This window comes from Argiope bruennichi, chromosome X2 (assembly GCF_947563725.1).
Source record: "Argiope bruennichi chromosome X2, qqArgBrue1.1, whole genome shotgun sequence".
In the NCBI taxonomy this organism is placed as follows: Eukaryota; Metazoa; Arthropoda; class Arachnida; order Araneae; family Araneidae; genus Argiope; species Argiope bruennichi.
In genome coordinates this window covers 66,972,983-66,997,130 of record NC_079163.1, presented here as the reverse complement: position 1 = coordinate 66,997,130, position 24,148 = coordinate 66,972,983, and the positions used below count along the sequence as shown (strand labels likewise).

The 24,148-nt window shown below is 28.5% G+C and overlaps 1 protein-coding gene across 1 annotated transcript in view; it reads right to left on the bottom strand.

Moving 5' to 3' along the window:
* LOC129959980 (myotubularin-related protein 2-like) overlaps nt 1-14,127 on the bottom strand; it is a 35,072-nt gene extending 20,945 nt beyond the window's left edge. The window contains exons 1-4 of the mRNA XM_056072935.1: nt 13,640-14,127; nt 12,052-12,127; nt 4,126-4,220; nt 3,119-3,415 (exon numbers count right to left, since the gene is read on the bottom strand). Coding sequence (XP_055928910.1) covers nt 3,119-3,415; nt 4,126-4,220; nt 12,052-12,127; nt 13,640-13,879 — 708 coding nt within the window. The 5' untranslated portion in view covers nt 13,880-14,127. The remainder of the gene's footprint in view (nt 1-3,118; nt 3,416-4,125; nt 4,221-12,051; nt 12,128-13,639) is intronic.
* Between the last annotated feature and the right edge of the window lie 10,021 nt (nt 14,128-24,148).

Below are 24,148 nucleotides of genomic sequence, written 5' to 3'. Positions count from 1 at the left end.
ATTCTTATTGGCAAAATATTGTTATTACTTTGGGAATCTTGAAAAATTATCAATATTATCATTGAAAATGTTTAACATTTCAAACATCAGTTAAATTTCATTAATGCAAATTCAAAGTATAAAAGAATTTTCTTTTCAACTAAAGAAATTATGACTTAGTCAATATTCATAACATACCTTAATATAAACAAAATAAATACAACTATGCAATTAAAGACCACTTCCAAAAGAGGTTTTAAGTAATAGTTGCTTTTTCAAAACATTACAAAAAAAAATTTCAATTCTGATTTTTTTTATTTATTTATATATATATATTTGCATTATACAAAGAATGCCCCCTCCCCACCTTCTTAGGTTTCTTCGACTTGCAAGTTATTAATTTATGTAACATAATGGATTTAAACTTAATTTCTGCATTACTTTTAAATAATACAGGCGTAGAGTTTTTCTTACATTTAAGGTACACATCTTATATTTCTAAAATCCCATTATTAGGTAAGTAAGTTTGTTGGCAAGACAGAATATGTCTAAATAAGAGTTGTTTTACACTATCGTAAAAAGTAGCTCTTGAACAGATAGCTGTTTTCCTCAATGGGGGATGATATACAGAACATTTATTAATTTACCCAATGCCTGATCTAATACAATGCACTGCTTCAGCAAGAGCCACTACCAGGCAGCTTAAATTGGAAGTTATTCTAACAAATTCTGATTTCAAGACAAAAAAAAAAAAAAAAAATCAGCTTCATTTTCATGTTTTCCATATAAATGGCATCATTACATCTTCATTCATTTACAAGTTATTTCTAGATACATGAATCACCTATTATAATAAATACAATCACATAATAAGTCAACATGAATAACAGTTCAACATGACAGAAAAAATATTCTGTTTCAAAGACTAAGAAAATTCAATTTCTGATACTATTAAACTTATTTAAATATAGCAGTATTTTGATCTCAAAATTATTTCCATTATTTCTTGCAAAATACAGATAAAGCAAGCATCTTAACGTTTTGTAGTGTAGATCACATTCCTATGCTTGAAAATCATTTTGAAACAAACTCCTACCAGAAAAGAAATTGGTTTCCTATTGCAAATTATATTGCCCATGGATAATGAAAGTGATAGTTCATCTAAATGTAACACATTATAAACTGCAGTTTATTCAATTTTGTATAACAAGCTGTAAATAATTAAGTGAAATTTACAATAGTTAAATCAAAATCTTAAATATGGCAACTGGCTTCTTAAAATATACTCATACATAAAATATTCAAGAAATTTTGTTCTTCAATTTAAAAAAAAGGGTGTATAAAATAAACTATAGTGGTGGTCAAAACTGTGGACACTTTTGAAAATCATTATATTTTCTAACTTTGTATGCTTATAGAAAATGTTACATTTCACAAAATGCAAACTTTTACATATCATTTTAAAGAGAATTTATTTCAAATTTCAAATATTTGCAATACAAAAAAGTTATTTTTACTTAATCTAAATAACAAACACAGTGATGGATTGTAATTTCTAACTTTCCTAACAAATCACTGTTCTTTTTCTGGGAACCAATCATATGTTAATAATTGCTAACAGAAGCTGATATGTTTAAAGTTGAAACAAGTCATTAATGTAATTTTTTCTGTAGAAGGAAGACTTTTTTTTTTATGTAATCAAATTGCAAGTTAGTAATTGTTATTTTTTTATATATAGTTGGAATTTTTGTAAATATTTCTAATATTTAGTCAAGAAGCAATAGCATCAAATAAATGAATAGATTGGACACCTAGAAAGAGAACTAAGATTAATGTGTTACATGAATGTGGGTTTTTTTAATACTGAAATTGCAAGACAGGTGGTTGGCTCAGTGACTTACATCTGGAATCCAAAATTTTGTTTACTATATCAGGAGACAAATTCAATAAAAAACAAAGCAGGAAATGGCTGAAAAAGGTGCACCACATCTGTTGATGACAGAAGAATAAAAAGACTATGTTTCCAAGATAGAAGAATGTCATCAGCGGTCATCAGAAGTCAATTGAATGATGCTAACATTTATGGCAGTTCAAAAACAATTAAGAGAAGATTATTAGATGTGGGACTAAAAGGTAGAATTGAACAATAATATCCTTATCTCAATTTACAGCAGCATATAAAAAGATTACGATGGGCAAAGGAATGGAATTAATTGGACAGATGATCATTGGTAACAAGTTATACGGAATGATGAAACATAGATATTGTTATTGGCAAAAATATGCAAGACATAGAATAAGCGAAGAGCTACATCCTGACTGCATTCAGGTAAATATGAAGAAATTAGAGTCATGCATGTCAGCAAATAGTGTTAGTTTCCTTCATGTTATGGACAGGACATTAATTGCAAGAAAATACATTGACACTACTCTAGAACCAAAACTTACACCTTCCATCAGTGATCTCTTTCCCGACAATGCATCATTTATTTTTCGGCAAGATTCAGTTCCCTGCCACACAGCAAAAATAGCAAAAGAGTGGTTTAGTACAAGCAGCACTGAATTGATATGGCCAGGAAACAGTCCCGACCTCAAAATTATTATGGCACTGTTTGAAAACTCTTGTGCATATGAAGCATTCATCAAACAAAAGAGAATTAATTGAAGCTATAATTGTTTCCTGGCATCAAGCAATAATGAAGGAAGAACTTAAAACTCTTGGCAGCTCAATGAAACATCAGTGTAAAGCTGTAATAGAAAAAAAAAAAAAAAAAAAAAAGGCTACCCTACTAAATACTAATAACTCACTGCAGTCATCAGCATCCAATATATCTCGCTAATTATTGCCGCTCAACTTTTTTTGTATAGCAAATATTTGAATTTTGCTTTTTGTATTGAAATCAGCAATAAATTCTCTTTAAAATGATGTGCAAGTGCTTGCATTTTGTGAAAAGTTACATTTTCTATAAGCATACAAAGTTAGAAAACATAACGATTTTCAAATTGTCCACAATTTTGGCCACCACTATATAAAACACGAGCACCTACAACCAAAGAAGAATTATGTCAATTTACAGATGAAAACAATACAATATAAGCTAATTATATATCACTGAATATTTTTTAAAAATGTACATACTTGTCTCTTATATTCAGCAATAGGCTCATATACAGTCCATCCATTCAGCACATACTTTCCTTCATATTCAAAGGTAAATAGTGGTAATTTGTTTGAAATAGGAAATGCATACTGCTGAAGTTTTTCAAAAACATCCCGCCGAGAGTGATTTTCTTGCTTGTGAGCAAACCGCAGATTACGCATGTCTTTGCAAAACAATTCAATGCCATAAGATAGTTCACCTCGACTGCTAGCGCCACCAACTTTTTCAATTCTGCTTACAACTCCAAGTGGTACGTCTAATATAAAGGGAGACTCCTAAAATTTTGTTTAATTATTTAAAAATTGTTAAATAAATTTTATAAAATAAAATCAATTTAATAGAATCAATTTACATACAACAATCTCAAGCATATTATTCTACATTTTTATAGACTTATGAAATGAAACAAATTTTTGTTATCTATGCCAGTGTGAACAGCATTTTCTTTTGCTATTTTATAATGAGAAACTAGCTTTTAAATTATTACTACTCTATTTCCCTTTACGAAAATGGATTCCAATGCTAATGGAAAGTGCATTTGAATTTATTCTTTCACAGCACTAAATAATTCAAATGCCAATGTGGAGACATTTTCTAACAAAAAAATACCGATTATAAATTAGCTGTAACATTTTAAAATTAATTGCATGCATAGATCAATTAAAGCTAAAATACAATTGATATAAACTAGCATATTATGTGTTCTTATAAAAAAAATTCCAATAACATTTAAGATTTCGAGATGTTTAAATATAATAGAGTTGCAAGTTGCATTCTGCTAAAAATAAAGCATGTAAATTCAATACTTCATGTTGGCATTATTCAATACAATATCAAGTATATTATTTTAAAAGTGTTTATGTCATAATTTACAATATAACAGGCACTTATTTTATAGACAAAAGTATTGCTTTAATTACTCAAATTCTGAGTTTATAGTAACTACAATGAGAAAAACAAGTTACACATAAAATGTTATATTTACCTTGTCAGTACTCCTAAAATAAAGCTTGTAACTTGTTACAAACAAGGTTCCTCTAACTGGACCAGTAAAAGGACACAGATAAGTGACATCTCTAGCTATAAGAAATTTATAATATAACATTAGTTTCAAATAAGACAAGAAAACTATCATTTTTATATATATCTATCTGCAAAACATAAATGACTCTCCATTATGGCAGTATAATCAGATTTGAGAGTAAATACCTAGAATATTAATACTGATCAACACATGTCCACTGACCTTTCAAGGAGGAGATAATTTTTCTTATATTAATTTCCATTTTGTGACTATATATACTAAATACAGCATAAGTAATTTGACGATCAGCGATTGTAAAACTTGCAGGAATTCATCACACACTATTCACCAAAATTTTATAATTTTTAATGCCTCAAAATATTTAATGTCTGCAAAAAATGTAAAATCAAACCATTATCTATAAAAAGCAATTAGAAATGAAGTTAATAAAAGAAAAGTAATAATCATGGAAATATGTTTATAACACATGAAATTGCTTAATGGGTCATTTTCAAAATTCGGTGCCATTTGGAAATTGAAAAGACAAAAATAAAAAATTTTTTAATTAGTACATTTTTCTTAATATTATTAAACAGACATTATTTCTGTATATTACTTGAATATTTTTGATACATTTTTTTCTTTTATATATTTTTAATTGATGTTTTTTTGGTCAGATATGATGAAAATTGTCATGTCTGTTACCGGACATTTTTCTTGTAATTTTTGTATTTAAGTTCAGTGTACAATAAAGTAAAGCTATATTTAATATAAGTATAGAGTCATTTTACCCATATAATAAAGACTTTTGAATAAAAAAATATTTCTTATGGTATTTTTATACTTTTGTTTGTCATGTCTGTTACTAATATAGAATTCTTACAAGGATTTTTTTAATATAAAATACTATAAAAAACAATTAATGCAAAATGTCTGTCATTCTTATATATACTAGGCAGAGTCAATTAATATGTAACTCTAATTGTAGCAATATTATGTCAATTTAAACTTTTTAAGGAAAATTTTGAAATGGTAACAGACATGACACAAAGTAACAGACATGACATAAATTCAGGAGCCAAATTTTGATGTATAGCTTGAAAGGTAGAATTAAGCTAAAATGTGTTTCTCTTTTAGTACATAACTTTTTACTATAAAATTTAAAAAAAAAAATATGTATATATTATTTGAAATTCACAGATACAGAATTGGAACGTGTACACATTTTATTTTTTAGTATTTTCTTGAGTTACAATGCTATTTATTCAACATCATATTTGGAGAGATCCACATCAAACATCAAATATTGTAATTGGCGAAAAGAGCATCCAGTTAGATTTGGATTTGGAAGTTTCATTACAATATCCTCTGCTTCAATATTATATTCTTTATCATCCTCTCAAAAAAACTTTGCATGATTCCTGACTTTTTTTAAAATACTTAACTGTAAAATTGTTGTCCTGGATGTCGATTATTTCTGAAACGAAATATTTTATCGATCGTTTACCCTCCAATTTTACAAGTACGAAGCTTCCTTCTTGAATATCTTGTTGAAAATTGTTGGATAAAGGAGAAGAAAAAGATTTACAATTATTTTCTGTGTTATTTATCGTCATGGCTGTGCTTTCTTGTTCATTTTCTTTTAATGCAAATACATTAACTATAAAACAGTCACAGACATTTTTCTGTCTGCAGAAACAGCTTAAATCCCTAAAAAACATTCAGTCGTTCCCAAAAGAAAAAAATTGATGTACGCTCATCGTTCCTTTTAAAACCGGAATATCAGATGGAATTATTTTTTTAAACATTTCTACATCAGTTTCACAGATATAATGAAGCTGAATGTTTATTTTATTTATTAAAACATTAAACAGAGTTTTTGCATCGGGTATATCTGTCCCATGTGCAACTATTTTGTCAGCAGCTCTCATAATGGCTCCCCCTATTCCATCAGCAGCACCCTTGCCATGACCAGCCTCAAAAAAAGACCATGATCCATACTTATAACCATTATTTGCTATATGCTCATTCAAAAGGAAGAAATTTTTCTTCTGCCGATATTGCATGGTAGGGCCATCAGAAAAAAAGTGGATAATTTCAACTTCGGGGGAAATTCTCTTAAGCTCGTTGAATATTGGCTGAAGGTGAGCCGAAATTGCTGCAGGACCATGGTCATAACATTCAGAAATTGTGCAGAACGAAATTGGTTCATGCTGGTTTCTTAGATATAAAACGCTAGTATGCAGAGTTGCCTGCTTTCTCGATCCTCCGAAATGAAATGCCTGCACTTCTGTAGCATGTTTGCACACGTAATTTTCAGAAATAAAGTTTAATAAAGCAAATGATTTGATAACATTGCAAACATTAATCAATTTAGTAAATACAATGTGATAATAAAAAACAAAGAAGATAAGAGAAAAAATGAAAACTGTAACAAATATGCGCTTTTAAAAAGTAAGAACTTACATTTATTCCCTCCCCTCCCCACCCTTAAAAAATTCTTCCTAAAATATCAACTAAATTTTAAACAAAACAAACCCAAAAATTGAACCATATTTCAAATCTTGAAACCTGTCAAGTCTGTTACCAAGTTTGTCATGTCTGTTACTATATAGAGTAACAGACATGACCAGTAACAGACATGACATTTCAAAGTACAAAAATTAAGAAAACTAAATAATTCCATAAAAACATGAAAATAAATTTTAATTAAAATTAAAAACCTAAAAATCTAAATTAATCAGTAGAATAAATTAATAAATAAATATATTTTATACAAAATATTAAGGTAACAGACATGACATGCAATAAAAATACTTAACACAAAAAGGCTTCAGCTCCTTCAATCAAACATCAAACATTCAAGATGGCTGCTTGCATTTCTTTCTTACAACATGTTTCACTGGTATACAAGTGTTGTCATTTCAAAATTTCAATCTTGTTGCTTAAAATGTTGAAAATATTGTATGGTAACAGACATGACTTAATGTCTGGACAGCTGTATTTAATTGGCAAAAATCATCTATTCTTCTTAAAAGGTTATTAAAACCTTCTTTATAACATAATTAAAAGTATATTTCACAATAAAAAAATATGTCAGAATAAAAATTTTAATTTTTGGAAAGTAATGCAGCAAAAAACATTTTGAGTTTTATGATTTGGACAGCTGAATTTTTGTTTCCTCTCAACTTCTTTATTAGAAAAAAAAAATAAAAAATCAGATGAATTATTTTAATTTTATTGTTTCTCCACTGGAAATTGCCTGCTAAAAAGCATGGTAAAAAGAAAAATCATTTAAACTTTCTAACATCTTGTAAAAAAAATGTGTTTCACATGGACAACAAATGGCACCGAATTTTGAAAATGACCCTAATATGATTCAATAACCAGCAAACAGTAGTCTCAAAACTTTCTCATATATTCACTAAAAAAGGTCTTGAAGGTCCAAAATTGGGCACCTTGGTTAAGGCCATAAATACTCTGCATGATATTGGTGAAAGAGTTATAATGAAGAAAATATAGGTCTTTCTCATGATTCTAGCATTTTTACTAAACCTAAAATATATTTTGGATGCCTTTTATTGCAGGCCAAATGACACCAAAACTTTGAATGAGAATATAGTTGTAGTCACAAGTACATACCAAATTTCATTGTGTTTATGAGTAATTGCATTTACACATGAAAGTATAGACCAGCAGATATTTTTGACAGATTTGCTTCAAAGTTAGATAAGAATCTAAATTTTAGATGCTACACTTGAGTACCAAATTTTATCTACCTTGCTCTTTGCATTTTGCAGTTGCTGAATTACATCCAAACAAGACTCCCAGAGAATGTATACCATTCCAAATTTGATACACTCAACAAATTTGGTGATAATTCCATACATCAAATTTCAACTGTCCAATCAAAGTCTTTTTGAGTTGAGTTCAGACAGACAGACTTAATGCCAAAAATATGTTTTTCTGACTCGGAGAGATCAGAAATGTGGAGAATCATCAAATTCTTGAGAAAAATGGATAAAGAATGACAATTTGTACTGTTCATGATAGCATCAGCACTAGTGATTCAGGCTAGGAAATACAAAGTGGATAAATAAATATTTTTGGATTATTTATCTAAAGCCAGGATAAATACTCCAAAACAAACTGGATATTTTGCAAAAAAAAAAAAAAAAAAGAAAGAAAGTATTTATAAACAGTAACCGGGAGACTAATTTTTTTCTCAAAATGATAAATATATATACACTTTAACTACATATATATATATAATAACTACACTTTATTTCATCATAGGCGGCATTTGCACAAGAAGCAATGATAAAACTGACATGTATTTCCAATGCAACACTAGAGCAGAAGAGCAAAAGAGACCAAAATTTTTCCCTTCAGTGGTTTTACTATGAGATTTTGATAGGGATTTCTTTGACATGTGTAATCTTAGAAAAGGGAAATTTAGGTATCTTTAAAAGAAAGTTGTAAACATTAAGGATTTTTATTCCATCACTCGGAGAGTGAGAAAATGCTGAAATGCATGTGGAATTAATGTAATAATTAATGTAATAGAGTGCATGTAGAATTAATTAAATAAAAAAAGTGGAATTGGATAAGGAAATAAAAGAATATTTTAGAATAAAATTAATATGAGCTAAATTAAGATAAAAATTTGGAAATTAATTAAGATTTTAATTAGATTTTAATATATGATTACATATTATATATAAATTAAGTTCTGTCTTCAACTTTTGGAAAGAAAGCACAGTGTTTGTGATTTCTGAGTGTTTGTGAAACACAGATTTTGGATTGCTGAGTATAGTGTCGGCTGCAGGATTTGCAGCATTAAAAAAAAATATTGAATATGCCCCTGTATGAGAGTTACATTCTGTCTTCTTTCTTAATGCTAGAAACACTAAATAAATTGAAATTCACCAATGAATTTGTGAAGTTTATGGACAAAACATGATGAGCAGTTTGATAGTAAAAAGATTGGTACAAAGTTTTAAAGATGTTCTCAATGAAGAAAGAAGTCGGTGGCAGCCTCTTAATTGATAATGATTTGTATATAGAAATTGAAGAGAAAATTCAGGAGAATGAAAGATTCATCAATAAGCCAATGTTAATGCATTTTCCTCAAACTTCCCGTTCACTTTCACATCATTGCAGGTGGTATCTTTCTACAATGAGGCAAACAAAAACTAGTGTCCTGCTAAGATAAATGCTTTAATAATGGTGGTAACTATGTCTAAAAATAATCTAAGCATTTTACTCCATTATGCAATAAAAGTGTTATTCTAATAATCTTTTCCATTTAAGTAATTATTTAATGGAACTTAGTTTCTGGATATCCCTTGTAATATACTAAAAATTCTAGTAAATGTATGGGCAGGAGTTAACTTCAATACAGTTTTATTCTTCTTTTTTCTAAATTAACTAAAATGATTAATTTTTAGCAACTTAAAAAAAAATTCTTCATTAAATCCATGATCAGAGAGTAATGTTCTCGCCACAATAAAGCAGAAATTCGAAAAAGAGTTTAGGAGCACATTCAGTGCTTATTTAGATTTAAACAGGAATTTTAACAAAATTTAGTTAAGCGAACATTTATTTTAGCCATGGGATTTTCATGACATTGCAGATTCATGTAGGAGAGTTAAAATTACAGAAATTAGACTCTTAGAAGAATTGAAAAGCTAAAACCCTGCACAGCTCAGAATTTAAAGTCATGATGAAATCTGAAATTAGTTGGTTATTGAATGATTTTAAGAATGCAGATTAATATAATTTTTGATATATACATATTGTATATATAAGGTACAGTCTATAATTTTTAAAAAATTTAGATCAGATTATTGAGTAAACAATTGCTAGTGGAATTCAGAATAAAATATTCTAGAGCTCTCAAAGGCACAGAATAATGGCATATAAAATGTATCAGAGTAAAAACACTAATGCAATTGTTAAAAACATGCCGCTTTCCCCCTCCAATCTAGCACCAATTCCTTCCAATTTACGGAAAACAGGAGTGAAGGTCAAGGATCATTCAATATTTCCTTACCATAAATTATTTAGCACAGATCTGCTTTGGTACACTCCTTACAATACCCATGTCATTATGTTTTGCCTCAGAAAGAACCAAACTGTGCTGCATGATTACTATAAGTAAATTTTGATCAGAATCAGAAAAGGCCTATGACAGCTTTCACATGTAGGATATTAATGAAAATAACCATCCATTAAATTCAAAATTTGAAGTCAATGACCTCCAAAACATAGAGGATATATATAATAATAAATCTAATTACTTCCTAAAAACTTTTTATTAACTGAACACTGTGTTTATGCCCCTAAAGGTTAAATGCAAAGGTAGAATATGTTCCTTTTTTCACTTTAAGAAATGGCACTTACAATGGAATACTTTTTATTTTCTTCAAAAAAAATGGCTTGTATTTTTATAGCAGTTGTAAAGTTAATTAAATGCATTCAGTTAAATGTTCCACAAATTAATTTGATTAATAAAGCAGTTTAACAACTTAGAGAATGTCTTGTTAATTCTTGCATATACACATGCAGAAAAACCACTGGTGTGACCTAAGGTTGCATATATGCATCGGCTGCAAGCCAACAGTTCAATCCAAAGTGATCATTACTTCCAGCCGCACACCACTCATCTGAAGTGCTTCAACTTCGAGCAATTAGCAATCAAAGGGTTAAAATTACTTACAAAATTTCCTTTACAACAGGTAGCAGAAAAGTTATTTCTTGATAACTTCATGAAAAGGAAAGAATTTGGTATTGATTCAAATCATCTTGCAGAGATTTTAAATCTAAAGATGCATGGAGATGATTTAGAACCATTTGATTTTTTTGATGAGCTTGCTTTCATTTATGAAGTTTAAATGATATTAGACTTAAGTCAGATCTTATTCATTATAGGGAAAAGATGAGTGATGGAAAAAAAAATTGATAAAAGACTACAAGTCTAAAATTGTAATGGAAAAATTTCTCTAATATCAGTGTTATATTATAATGACTTTATACATTTTAAGTCCTTTGTAACAACTGTTAAAAGCTTCAATGCTTTCAGTTGGATTTAAAGTTAAAAAAAAAATTAATAAAGAAGAAATAAAGAAAGAGTGTGAAATCTAAAAGAGTAGTTAAGCTCGTATATGTATGATATAACTGGAAGCTTCAACAATGTGATAAGGAGATAAAATGAAAAATAAAAACTAGACTTAATGATGAAGAAAATATCATGGTATAGAAACAGATAATAGATGCAAGCTATCACAGAATTCCAATTCTGATCCTGAAATATTAATATCTGATTCAGATCAATCTTTAAAATATAACAATCAAATAACAAAAATTATAAATAATGTATAATTCATTTTAATTTCTATTATTAGCTCTATCATTTTAAAAGCAACTACAATAATTTCTTTATTATGTTTAATTAAAATAACACTTAAAAAATACCTGCTAAAACATTATTACTCATTTAATAATTGCTATTCAAAATGGTTGATATTAAAATCAAGCATTTTATGTAAAACACATGATATAGTTTTTTTTTTTTTTTCTTTCTCTGTTTAAATGTTCTGAAGTTTTATAGCGAAATTAAAACATTAAAAAGAGCTCATATGTTTTTACATTTTCTTTACCTTTCTTTGCACTCAATATATATATATATATATATATATATATATATATTATTTTACATACCGAAACAAGTATTTTGTTTGAAGAGAACTAACGAAAAAATATTGATTTGGGGTATTTACACTTAAAAATATGCACCAGAGTATTTTACATCACTAATCTGCACTAATAATGAGAAAGTCATAAAATTTGACGGAAAGATTTCAAAATTTAAGATAATGAAGTTACCTCTTGAATGGAACTTTTCACCTGGTAAAAGAGGTGGCTCATCACTCCTATATGATAAATGGGATTCCTGCAATGACTAAAAATAATAATACACATCTTAAAATCTCTTTACATCAAAATCATAATACAATAACAAACTGTTTACTGAACATATCTAACATAAAACACTGATTTATATTTTAAAAAATACTAATAAAATTTTATTGAAATAAGACAGCATAGTTTATAAAATTAGTTTTATTCATCACACATAGTTAAAAAAGGTTATATTCATTTAGAAGAATGATAATTTTTAAAAACATTTTTAAGATTAGTGCCATTCATAATATTGTTATTATAATACTAGAACTCACTTTTAATCATAATACCATACAATATTTAAAATAATAAAAGCATTGCTCATGCAACAGATTCATCTAAATATTTACAACATTTATTTTGCTAACTCATCCAACACTATCAGTATCTGTGATAGAAGAAAGAAAATTATTTATACTTGATATGAAAGTAGAAACAAAACCTCATAAGGATTAGGATTCATGATTAAAACAGCTCATCTTCTGAAGGATGGTATCATATGGCCAACAAAACGTTTCTACGAAAATGCTGACTTTAGTTAGGCAAATATGATATAATAAATTTATATTACAAGAATAAGGCAAAAAAATGATGATTAAATTGCATAATCGCTCACTTATACAGTACTAGTTTTTTGGGTACATTTTTTAATAGTCATAAGTGTGCCATACATGAAGATCACAATTCCAATAGGCAAAATGGAAGAATGTGCCTTATTGGCAATTTTGATAATTACGCCAAACAGTAGGCAATTCTGAACTTTCACCTAAATGATAGCATTATTTAAAGTAGATTCATCAAATTAGACTACTCAGCTAAAAACCATTATAACATGAATTAAACAATGAAAATAAAAAAAATTCTCAAATACCAGAAACAAAATAATAACAAGAATATAAAATCTAATACAAAATGGAGATGAGAAATATATATATGATAATGGTAAATTATATATATATATTGAAGACATGAAAAGTTATAAAGTTATTTAAAGGAAAATTATTTATTCAAACAATTAATACCCAAAGCATGTTATAAAAATGAAAAATTATTTGAAAACTAAATTATAAATACAAAAAAATGAAAAATTAAGTAGTTCCTTTTCTTTTAATTGATTTCATAACAAACGGTAATTAATCGCTAATCAGTAACTTATAATTCTTTGTTTTCATTGAAATGAATTTTTAAAAATAATTAATAAAATTTAAAATGTACAAAGCAAATAAATTCATTTATAATGAAAAAGTAAAAATGATAAAACTAAATTTTGACATTTGAAGTAAATATAATTTGAAGATTATTAAATTGTTTATATAGCCAGAACAATATTAAAGCTATGATATGTTGAAAAATTTTAAATATTTTTTATCTTAAGTGAAATTATGATTTAAACATTAATTCCACATATATAAATACACATATACACAGAAAAAAATTTCTTTTAGCAATAAATATAAATAATAAAGAATTATTAATATAAAAACTTAAAAATCAAAATACTGAAGCATACTTTCAGTTCTTCTTTTTTAAAGGGTACATTTTCAGATGACGTAGTAGACGATGAAGAGCATACAGATTTTGATGGGGAATGGGATCCTTTTGATTGAGAGCTTTGACTTTCAGCAGATTCATGCTCAAGTTTCGAATTTAGTGAACTCGATTTTGATTCTGAGCCATTGGATCCATACACTCCAGCGATATGTCGGCTATCGCTAGTAGCTAATTCTGAACAGTATGAATTTTGATCCATAGCTCTTGGAGGAGGATGCAATTGAACAGCAACGTTAAAGTTACTATGAAATTTAAAAATTGGATTATTTATCACAAAACTCCATTAGTGCATTTAGTGACAATAATAATGAACAAATAATTTATAAACTATGCCCTGAATTATTTAAGGCACTTGAATAAACACTAAAACGCATATATTTACATGGCATTCAAACGAAACTTATTTACACTACACAATTTCCCGACTGAAGTAACTCAGTAGAGAAAGAAATGCCAAACGACGATGTACAAAAAGAAGCTTGTATGTTCCAGTAAAGAATGTTGGAAATTAAGTGGCAACAATAAGTCTGCAACAAATCATGTGATTTAAGGGGCAGTTTGGACCAAAGATGGTAGTAGATGAGAAGGAGAAAACGTGAATGGCAGAGGTGAATTTGTTGATTTCCATCTCCGTTTTTCTTTAGTTATTTTTGAAAATATTCTCATAGCTCTTTGATAATTGTTCTCATATATACACTGGAAAATACCCGAGTATCCACTTTGGATTGGACGGGTTTCTCTACCTTGGATACACTGGAAAATTTATTCATTCGCATTCCAGTTTGTTTGAAATTCTTAGAATTCTCAATAAACATTGGAATAAAGTAAAAATTCAAATGATATAAGTATAGACGTCTCAGCTCTGTCTACTTTCTGATATTTTTACGTATGATAAAAGTACTAAGGAAGATCGAGGCTGAATTTACAGATAGTGATGAAGTCGCATCTTTCTACCTGCCCTAAATGGCATGTACTTTTCTTTTTTGTTGTTGTTACACTACAAATTTAAACTAAGATTTTGGTATAAAAGTTATTTTCCAAAAGAATTTAATTTTCTCCAAATGAAAAGTAAGAATAAAATTCTTTATATTATAATATTCCCTAATGCTACAATACACTCCCGAGTATCTGGCTTGATGTGGCAGAACGACAGGGTGGATAACAAAAAAGCCGGATAGGCTGGAGTTCTATGAACTCATTTCTTTGCCACAAACACCAGAAGACAAAGTTTTTATACCCAAAACTCATTGTTATAATATGTATTTTCTTTCTTATTCAGTACTAAGCCATCCATTTATCTCAAACCACGTAGAATGTAGGGATGACGAATATTTTACAAACTGATGTTGAATAACCAATATCAAAATATCACAAATACCAGTGATCAATACTTTTCAAAGATAGGTGTGATTCAAATCCTTGATATGATTTTACAGGTGATATTTCGATTATAAGTCCTGGATCACGATAGAAAGTAACAATCGATACAATCGGTCCAGTTGAAGCTATTAAGCAAAAATTAAATCATGCATAGGGAAAGTGCTTTAAACACTGACGCACGTACCAGGAAAAGAACCCCCTCCCCAACACAATTGTTGCAGGATTTATTGGTCACAAACAGAGAGTTTCTCATTTCACAAAAGCCCAGTGCGTTTCTTCCATCTGGTGCAATTTGCTCTCTTTCTCCTTTTAGTTTTCTGGGGTTCTTTGATGTCTGTTCATTTAATCGACAATTTGCAGAAAGCTCCAGAACAACATCCACAGTAGGGATGACGAATATTTTAAGAGCGGTTATTACTTAACCAATATCAAAAAGTCATAAATACCAGTGATCAATACTTTTCAAAAAGGGGTGGGATTCAAATTATTGATACGGTCTTACTGGTTGATATTTATATTACAGGCCTTGGATCACGATAAAAAGTAACAATCGATACGATTTGTCCAACGGATGCTCTCGAACAAGAATTTAATCACGCATAGGGAAAGTCCCTTACACATTGATGGACGTTCCTGGAACAGACCTCGCACAAATAGGCAGAACCTATTGATCACATGCAGTGAGTTTCCCATTTCACAAAGAGTTCACAAGATAATGACAATCGCTGGAAGCAATGCGCGGCTTGTCTCATTGTACGAAAACAAGATTTCTTTCACACTCAAGTCTCCGCAGAAAAATATTTATTTGTTTTTTTAAACAAGTTTCTGCAGATATTCAATGCTCCGAACAAATTTTATATGCGATATTCTTAAATGGATATAAACCCCATAATTACTATTTTTCCATGATTGAAGCGATTTGATATTCGCATAATTAAATTTTCTGTGCCTAGTTAGTATGAAAATTCCGCTGCTCTGAATGATTGCCCAATTTTTTAAAAACAGATTTAAAGTTTATTTTTAATCTCTTTAAAAATTAAAAAGGATATTTTTAATAAATTGCTAATGATAAATTTCTCTTCATGGATTTTTAAAAACATCTTGGGCGATGCACAGAAATTCATCCAAATGTAAATATTTTTTTAATGTGTAATAGAAAATCTAAATGCTGGCGTAAAGTATATATCAATACTTTTGTTTACATATCATCAATACTATGGTTGACAATATGGTAAATAAAAATGCTTCGTTTATTAAAATTTCGTGAATATCGTATTTTAACGGGAAAAATTATAATGTTCGCATTAAAATATATCTTTAAAATATATTTTTTTCCCTTTAAAATATATTTAAAGGAAATGAAGTTAAATAAATTTCCAAAATAACATAAAATTTCTTTTGCTTTTTCTCCTTCTGCAAACTGTTCAAGAGGTATATAAAAGAGAAACGAAATCATTAAACTCGAAAATATAATCTCATAAATTTGCAAAACAAATTTATTTCAAGAAGATACCAATAATGTGTACTGAGTTTCAGCGTCTAAACTAAAGATTATTAAAAAAAATCGAATCGAAATTTCAGAAAATAAAAGAAGATGAATAATGCTAAAAAAGCCTTGCAATCCGCCTTTCAATTGCCTGTCATGTATATTCTAGAGTGCAATTTCTATATATTATTTTTACTAAATTGAATTTTATTTTTCATAGAAAGTTTTAATAAATGAAACTCATATAACATATATTTAAAAAATCATAAAATTCCATTAATTATAAAATATTTATTACCAAAACTAAGATACCTTCAAATTAACATTCTTATATATTAAAATAAGTGCTGCGTTTTTTAAATGTCTATTGAAAATTTTTTAGCTGTTTGTGTCTCTTAAATCTATGTACTTCTAGGAATTAAAGAAAAATTTAACAGTAAAATTAATATATAATATATTATTTTTCTAATATAAATATTATAATTACATATAAAACTTTAGTAATTTCATATCTAAAAATAAATCGATATTTCAAATTCTATTCATCAAAGTCATAAAAGGTTTTAAAGATTGTAATTTATAAGTCTCCTCTTATATTTGTGTATTTTACCCTTTAACAAGGTAATCCAATTGATATCCCCATGAATATCAGTGCATCTACATAATTTTCGAAATAAAACCGTATCTTCTTTTTTTTCTTTTGATTCAAACATAATTTTATAGCGTTACAGCGGTATTCGTAAAAAGGACACTATGTATGGTTTATCTTATTCATTAAGAGTGTAGAAATCTAGATGAGCCTATAAGATACTCTTATATGATTCTCATAGGACATAAAATCACCCTAATTCAAAATATAAGTTAAATAATGTAAGCAATTCACAGATTTGGTTCTTGTATAGTATTAAGAAAACTTTAAAAAATCCGAGGAGTAAAATACATTAATGTTGTCTATATTTGTTATTCCTATGCAGATTACAAAAAAATTGAAATTTATTCAAACAAGAACAATAAATCAGTTAGTAATTTAACTTAATTTAACTTAGTAACAGAAAAAGAATACCTATCTAAAATTTTCCTCTCCTTAAATATCCGATTTAGTCCTGTCAATAAATGATTAATCAAAAAATTAATAGAAAAAGTTTTCTTTCTTTTTTTAATACTAAAAAAAGCTAAAAAATCTTTTTACATCTTAAGCACAAAATAAATTGAAACAGTCCTCACGATTATCATAATAAAAAGCACAAAATATCATGTTATTGATTATTTATTTATTTATTACTGGAAAAATCCCTTGGTTTTGAAAATTTGGGACCTCCAAAAATTAGAACTTCAGCTTCCGCTTTAATTAGAACTTCAGATTTAACGGGAACTGACAGAAGTTTAAGGAGATATGCAATACGTTAAACAAAGCAATTCAAGGATTCTGTGATAGAAAGAATTATATAACATTAATTTTTAGAGTTTAAAAATATTTTGCTGAAGAAGTCATTAAGAAACTAAGTTACAAAAAATATTTAACAGAAATTTTAGCGAATATTAATGCTGGCAAACCAGTTGGTCTCCAAAGACGGCTAGTGTAGTAATTTACATTAAACAACATCTTTTAAAATTATTGCATATTTTGGAACTATTAGGCCGACTTTTGTTTCATATTTTAGCATTTTTAAAATTTTAATGTATCCAGTTGACTTTAATATAACTTTCTTTCCCTGTTTTTTCCGTTTGTGTTCGTTGAATAACAGTTTATTTCACATGATAAATTTGATATTATTATATAATTTATCGCACTAACATCAAAGTCACACTTTTTAATATGTACCAATGCAATCCTTCTTTAATAATTAGATTTAAAACAGACATTTTAGATAAAGAAAATTATATTTTTTCAAAATATAACTTTAAGAATACAAGAAGCCTATAAAATTAGTTATGTTTAGATTATTCTATTCATCTAAGGATTCTTTCTAACTGTATATAAGAAATGAATGATTTCTTCTACAACGATCTAAGAAATCACATCCATAAAAGTATCTATTTTGTATGATAAAGATAACACGATAACACACGATAACAGTTTTAAACTTATATTCAAAATATATTCAACAAAAAAGAATATATGACATTTTTTTGTATAATACGTGGAATATAAACATTTTTAAAAAATGTACTGTCATTTTATTAATATAAAATTGATCATTCTCAGGTTAATGCATCATTAAACCCCACGATAAACACCAGACAATGCTTCGTTATCAAAATCAGCAGAAGTGAGATAGAATTATCAAAAACTGCAACTACAAATTCAAGTGAAATTAATCTCAAGTTCCCTCACCATTGATATTTTTATCTTTGGTATTGAAAAATAAAAAGCATTCATAACGTTAAAAAATTAATATACAATCGATCATTCACATGTTACTGTACCAACAAATCATTAAAGGAATCAGCCGATTTCCATCTTATGTACGATATTAATGCAAAATCTTAAAGTCTGCAGTAGGCAAATATATTGTACGTGGAAAATGAATAAAAAGAGCCATGGATTTCCTTCAACCTAAAACAGCAAAGGAACAACTCCCTGTATTGACATTAAGAAGTTTTCCGGGGTTCTTTGATGCCTGTTCATTTTACCCACGATTTGCGATAAGCTCCCGATCGACGTCCACAGAAGGGGTTAGTCCTACAATGGGTCAGATAGCAGATTTACGATCATATCCGGAAAGGCAATAGGCAGTCAGAAATTGCATGTATCTTAGTTTGCCTATTATCTCTGTCTGAACTAATTTTGTAAGAATGTTATTATCTAAAGTATTAAAGTATTTACTTAAATGGATTGGAATAGAAATTTTACATAAGCAAACTACAACTTAAAAAAAAAATGGGAATAATTTTAGTTAACCTTTAATTTCCAGTAAAATTACAGCAATATATAATGCATCCTTAATTAAAACTTTCAGCTTCTGGTAGATCTTAAGAAAACAATTTTAAAGCTCAAGCAAAATTTTGGCCATGATAATTAAGCTTTAAGATACCATGATGTAATGAAGTTTGGTTAAAACAAGAGAAAAAACACCTTTCCAAATGAACTATAAGAGGGTATGTCAGAATTTACATTTCTTTGTCATTGTCTTCATGAACAGACCGTGAAAACAATTTGATATGCAGTGCTTATTTTCGAGAAGTTTCAGTAATTTTACAGTAGAATAATTTGGAAAGGTAATGGAGTTAAGGAAATATAATTCTTTTTTTTTTTTTCTTTCAAGAAAGTAAATTATCGTCTTTTTTCATACTTTTTGAATAAAGAAAGCAAAAGCTAGAATTTTTTTTAGAAATCTCTTAAATATGGGAGACAATATATATAAGTACTACATTCTATAATATCGAGTATAGTATAATATAGGGTAATCTTATTGCATAATATAGATAAACCACATTGAATAATATAGTTTATTGAACAATATAACAAAAGTCTTTGTGAGGTGTGTCAAAGAGCCCCCCTGTAAAAAGGGGTTGTGCAAGCGAGTGTGTGAGTGTCATCTTCATATGAGCTAGAAGTCAGATTTCTGCCCTCGGGTGCTCAGAGGCCTTTACCCTCAGAAGCTACTGACAAACTCGGCTTAAATCGCTGACTTCGTCATTGGGCAGCGGGTGTAATATATTTTGTATTCTTCTGTGAAAGGTAATTGTTAGATTTTTTCCCTGTCTAATTAAGTAATATGTTAAATGTTTATCTACATAATTTTCATGAGATTTTGAAACGATATTTCAAGGGTGGGTGGGTGGAATGTTGGCGCCAGTAAGCCAGCATAACGCTCTGCCTACTAATTTTTGCATCACGTGGCCAAATTATGTAACCCTTTAGTGTGTTCCTGTGAGTGTTAAAAAAAAGCAATGACAATACAGTCCAAGAGTTTGTGTTTAATTTATATATATGATTGAGTTTTAGAAAATGAGCTGTCATGGGCCAAAACATGGTCTAGTTCGTCAGAGACGGCTATGGGTCTATTGAATAATTATTCATTATTCGTACTGTGTGTGATTTATTAGTGGTGATATAGCCGATGATGACGAGCTTAATGTTAAAATACCAAGAATGAGAATTCAGTTATGGATATCTGGTCTCGTGTGACAGCAATCCCAGCAAAGAGGCAGGAACAATATTATCCTTTGAGTTATTAACAAATTAATTTCCCAAGATGAAGTTAACTTTGTTTTTGATGAGTTATAATTAATTTCCCAATATGACGTTAATTTTGTTTTTGATAAGGTATAATTAATTTCTAGAGACGAAGTTAATTTTGGTTTGATGAGTTTAGAATAAAACTATTTGTGATAATATAGTTTTCTTCAATTATTTTGAATTATATGTTTAAAATCGCGGGTTGAGCAAAATTAAATAAAAATGAATTAAAACTCGTTGCTGAGGAGATAGGTTTGATTGTAACAGTAGGGATGAAAAAGAGTGAAATAAAGCGTTTAATTGAGGGAAGTAACGTTTTCAAAAATGAAAACGATGCAATTAAAATTGCTGTAGATCACGTAATAGAGAATAGAAACTAAAAATCCGACCAGGACAGTGAAATAGAACTAAAGTTTCTCAGATTAAAGAGAACAAAAATAAAATTACAATTAGCACTATTAAGGGCTAATGAAACTAGTACTCAGACTTCCGTTAATCAAGGGTGTAAAACCGAACCAGAAGAGTCACTGGACAATTTATTAAAGTTTGTAAGAATATTATATATTAAACCACCGAATAAAGCTTAGGACTGGGTTTTCTTTTTTTACTTCGTTAGAGAGAGTATTTATTACTAAAAAGGTATCTGAGAAGTTTAAAGTAGAGATTTTGTTAAATTTGTAGGGGAAAGCGCTTCTAATATCCTAACTTATATTTCCGAGAAAGACTTAATAATTATGACGAATTTAAATCAATTGTTTTAAGAGAAATCGAACCAAAAGTGCAAGCGGTTTTAAAGAATTCTAGAAATGTTTCTAGAGATAATCAGATAATGTGCAATTCGCGTCGTGCTTAATGACGAGTTTTGAATATTATTTAAAATTAAGAAGGGTAACAGATTTCGAGACCCTAAAACAATTGATGGTTTCGGATAAACTATTTCAACGCTAGACAAAGAAACAGCAACTCATATCAATATTAGACACATCCAAAAGTAGTTTACATTTCTCGATTTAGGAAAGGAATTTGATTTATATTTTGCTTCCAAAGGCAAATATAAATGAGACGAAAATAGGGCAAAAAATTTACAGCAACAAATTTAAACCGAATCAAAAGTATTTTTCAATGAAGTGAAAATAAAAATTGTAATTTATGTTTAAAAGATAAAAATCATCTGTTATATGCTTGTCCTCAATTTAATAGACTTTCGGTTCTTGAACGCGTTGAGGTGGTAAAAAATAATAACGCCTGGTTTAAATGTTTATCGCCCAATTGCAGGGTTAAAAAATGTTCGTATAGGGCCAGTTTCTGCGACAATAAATTAATTCCCTTTCAGAAAGAAGCGGAAAATGCTTCGTCTACGAATGCAGAAACTGCTGAAGTCATAAATAATTCGCAATCGGGGGAAAAATTCTGATCAAAATTCTGCTCCCCCCAATAAGTAGAGTATGCCTTTCGTTGCAACTATTCTAATTGAAAATAAAAATGTATTTTGACTACAGTAAAATGTTTAACAAAAGACAGATATTCGCAATGGCAGGAAGTGTGAGAATAACGGCACACAATGTTCTCTCATGAGTCAGAATTGTATTCAGAGGCTACAACTGAAAAGTGAATAAATAAATAAATCTATTTCCAGCATTAATAATGTCTCGCTGGTATTTACGGTTACTGTGGCTAATAAAAACAAGAGTTTCGAAATATTTCAATGTTAGTGGATAAAAAATCATGGACTTAATACCAAATAAGATGATCGATATGCGTGTTCAGATTCCAGAATCAATTGACCTTGCGGGTAATAATTTTAATATTCCAGGGAAAATAGATATTCTAATTGGTAGGAAATACTTTTATGACATAATAAAGCCTCGAAAATTAAATGCTGAAAATGAGAATCTGACGTTACAAGATTCTGTATTTGAATATATTGTAGGAAGTAGATTTCGAGTTCAGATAAATTAAATTCAAACTAAAGAAAATTTTGGAGATTGAGGAAATAGGTAACGAATTACCTAAAAGTAGAGAGAATGCTAATGGGGTCAATTCATGTGACGTAAAAGTCACATGTCATGAGCTATCCGCGCATGGCATTTAAGTTTCATCCGCACCGCTTTCGTTGATTAGTCTGCCATTAACGTTCTCCGCCGAGTATGAAGCGGATGTTTTTTTGTTTACATTTGAAGTTATAATTTTTGAGTCATTTTCTTTCCTGTTATTATGTGTTATAAGAGGAAATACTGGTGTGCTGATGGATGCTTTAATGCGAAACACAAGAGTGACTGTCATGATAAAATGTTTTCTTATTTTCCTTACAACAATCCTGCCTAGGGTTGCTACCTTTGGTATAGATTTTTTTTCAAGCCTTCGAAGTCGGTGATATGCTTCGATCATTTTGAAGAATTCATTCAGTGTGTGTTCATTTATTAAATCGAAAATGGAATTCCAGTAATCGCAAATGTTTTAGTAATTTTTTAGAAAAATTCTTCAAAAAAAAGAATTTGGTAAGCGATTTGCCAACAAAAGCAATCAAACAAAATCGTGAGAGCATTTCTAAATCACTTTATTCACATTTGATGAAATTTCTGATAATTTTGAATATGCTTAGAAGGTTTTAAAATATTTACATGAATATTACATTGCATTTTCTAAAAAATCTTATCTAAATTTAATTTATGTAAGTAAACAAACTCCTGTTGCAAAAATAACTACTATAATGCTAAACTTTGGTGGAAGTGAATAAATTGCTTAAAGATTTATTTAATAAGTGAAATCTTTACTAACTACTGAAAATTGAATTTTCTTATTGACTGTTACAATATATATATAATTGATGTATTTTATTAAAAGTGCTCTTAATTTGATAAATTGAATGCTATATATAAGAAATATATATATATATATATTTATATTTTGAAAACATATGTCATTTAATTAAGTATATAAATTAGTTGTATAAAAACCATTAATTAACATCAAATAATTTTTGCATTTGATTTTTAGTTTTTGGCATTATAATAAAATGCATTATGAGGTTTTACATTTTTTATTATGAACCTTAAAGTTTTCTTTATCTTTTAGTAATTCATGTTATTCAGTTATTGCTGGGTAATCATGCTTAATAACAAAAGAGCAAAATGGATTGCTCAAGAAAGCATTATTACTAGTTTTCTAATTACATTTGCAGATTTGTGATGGATTCAAAATGAATTTATATCAAACAACTTTTCTATTGGTAAAAATGAAATGTCAATAGTTTATTGTATTTAAACTGAAATTGACTGTTATCATAATATCATATTATACCATTGTGCACCTCAGTGATTTCTGTTTTAATAAATACAGGTCTTTTCATTGAAAATCAATTTCCATATCAGCATTTATTATATAGTTTTTATTACCAACTTCATTGCTACATGCATGTT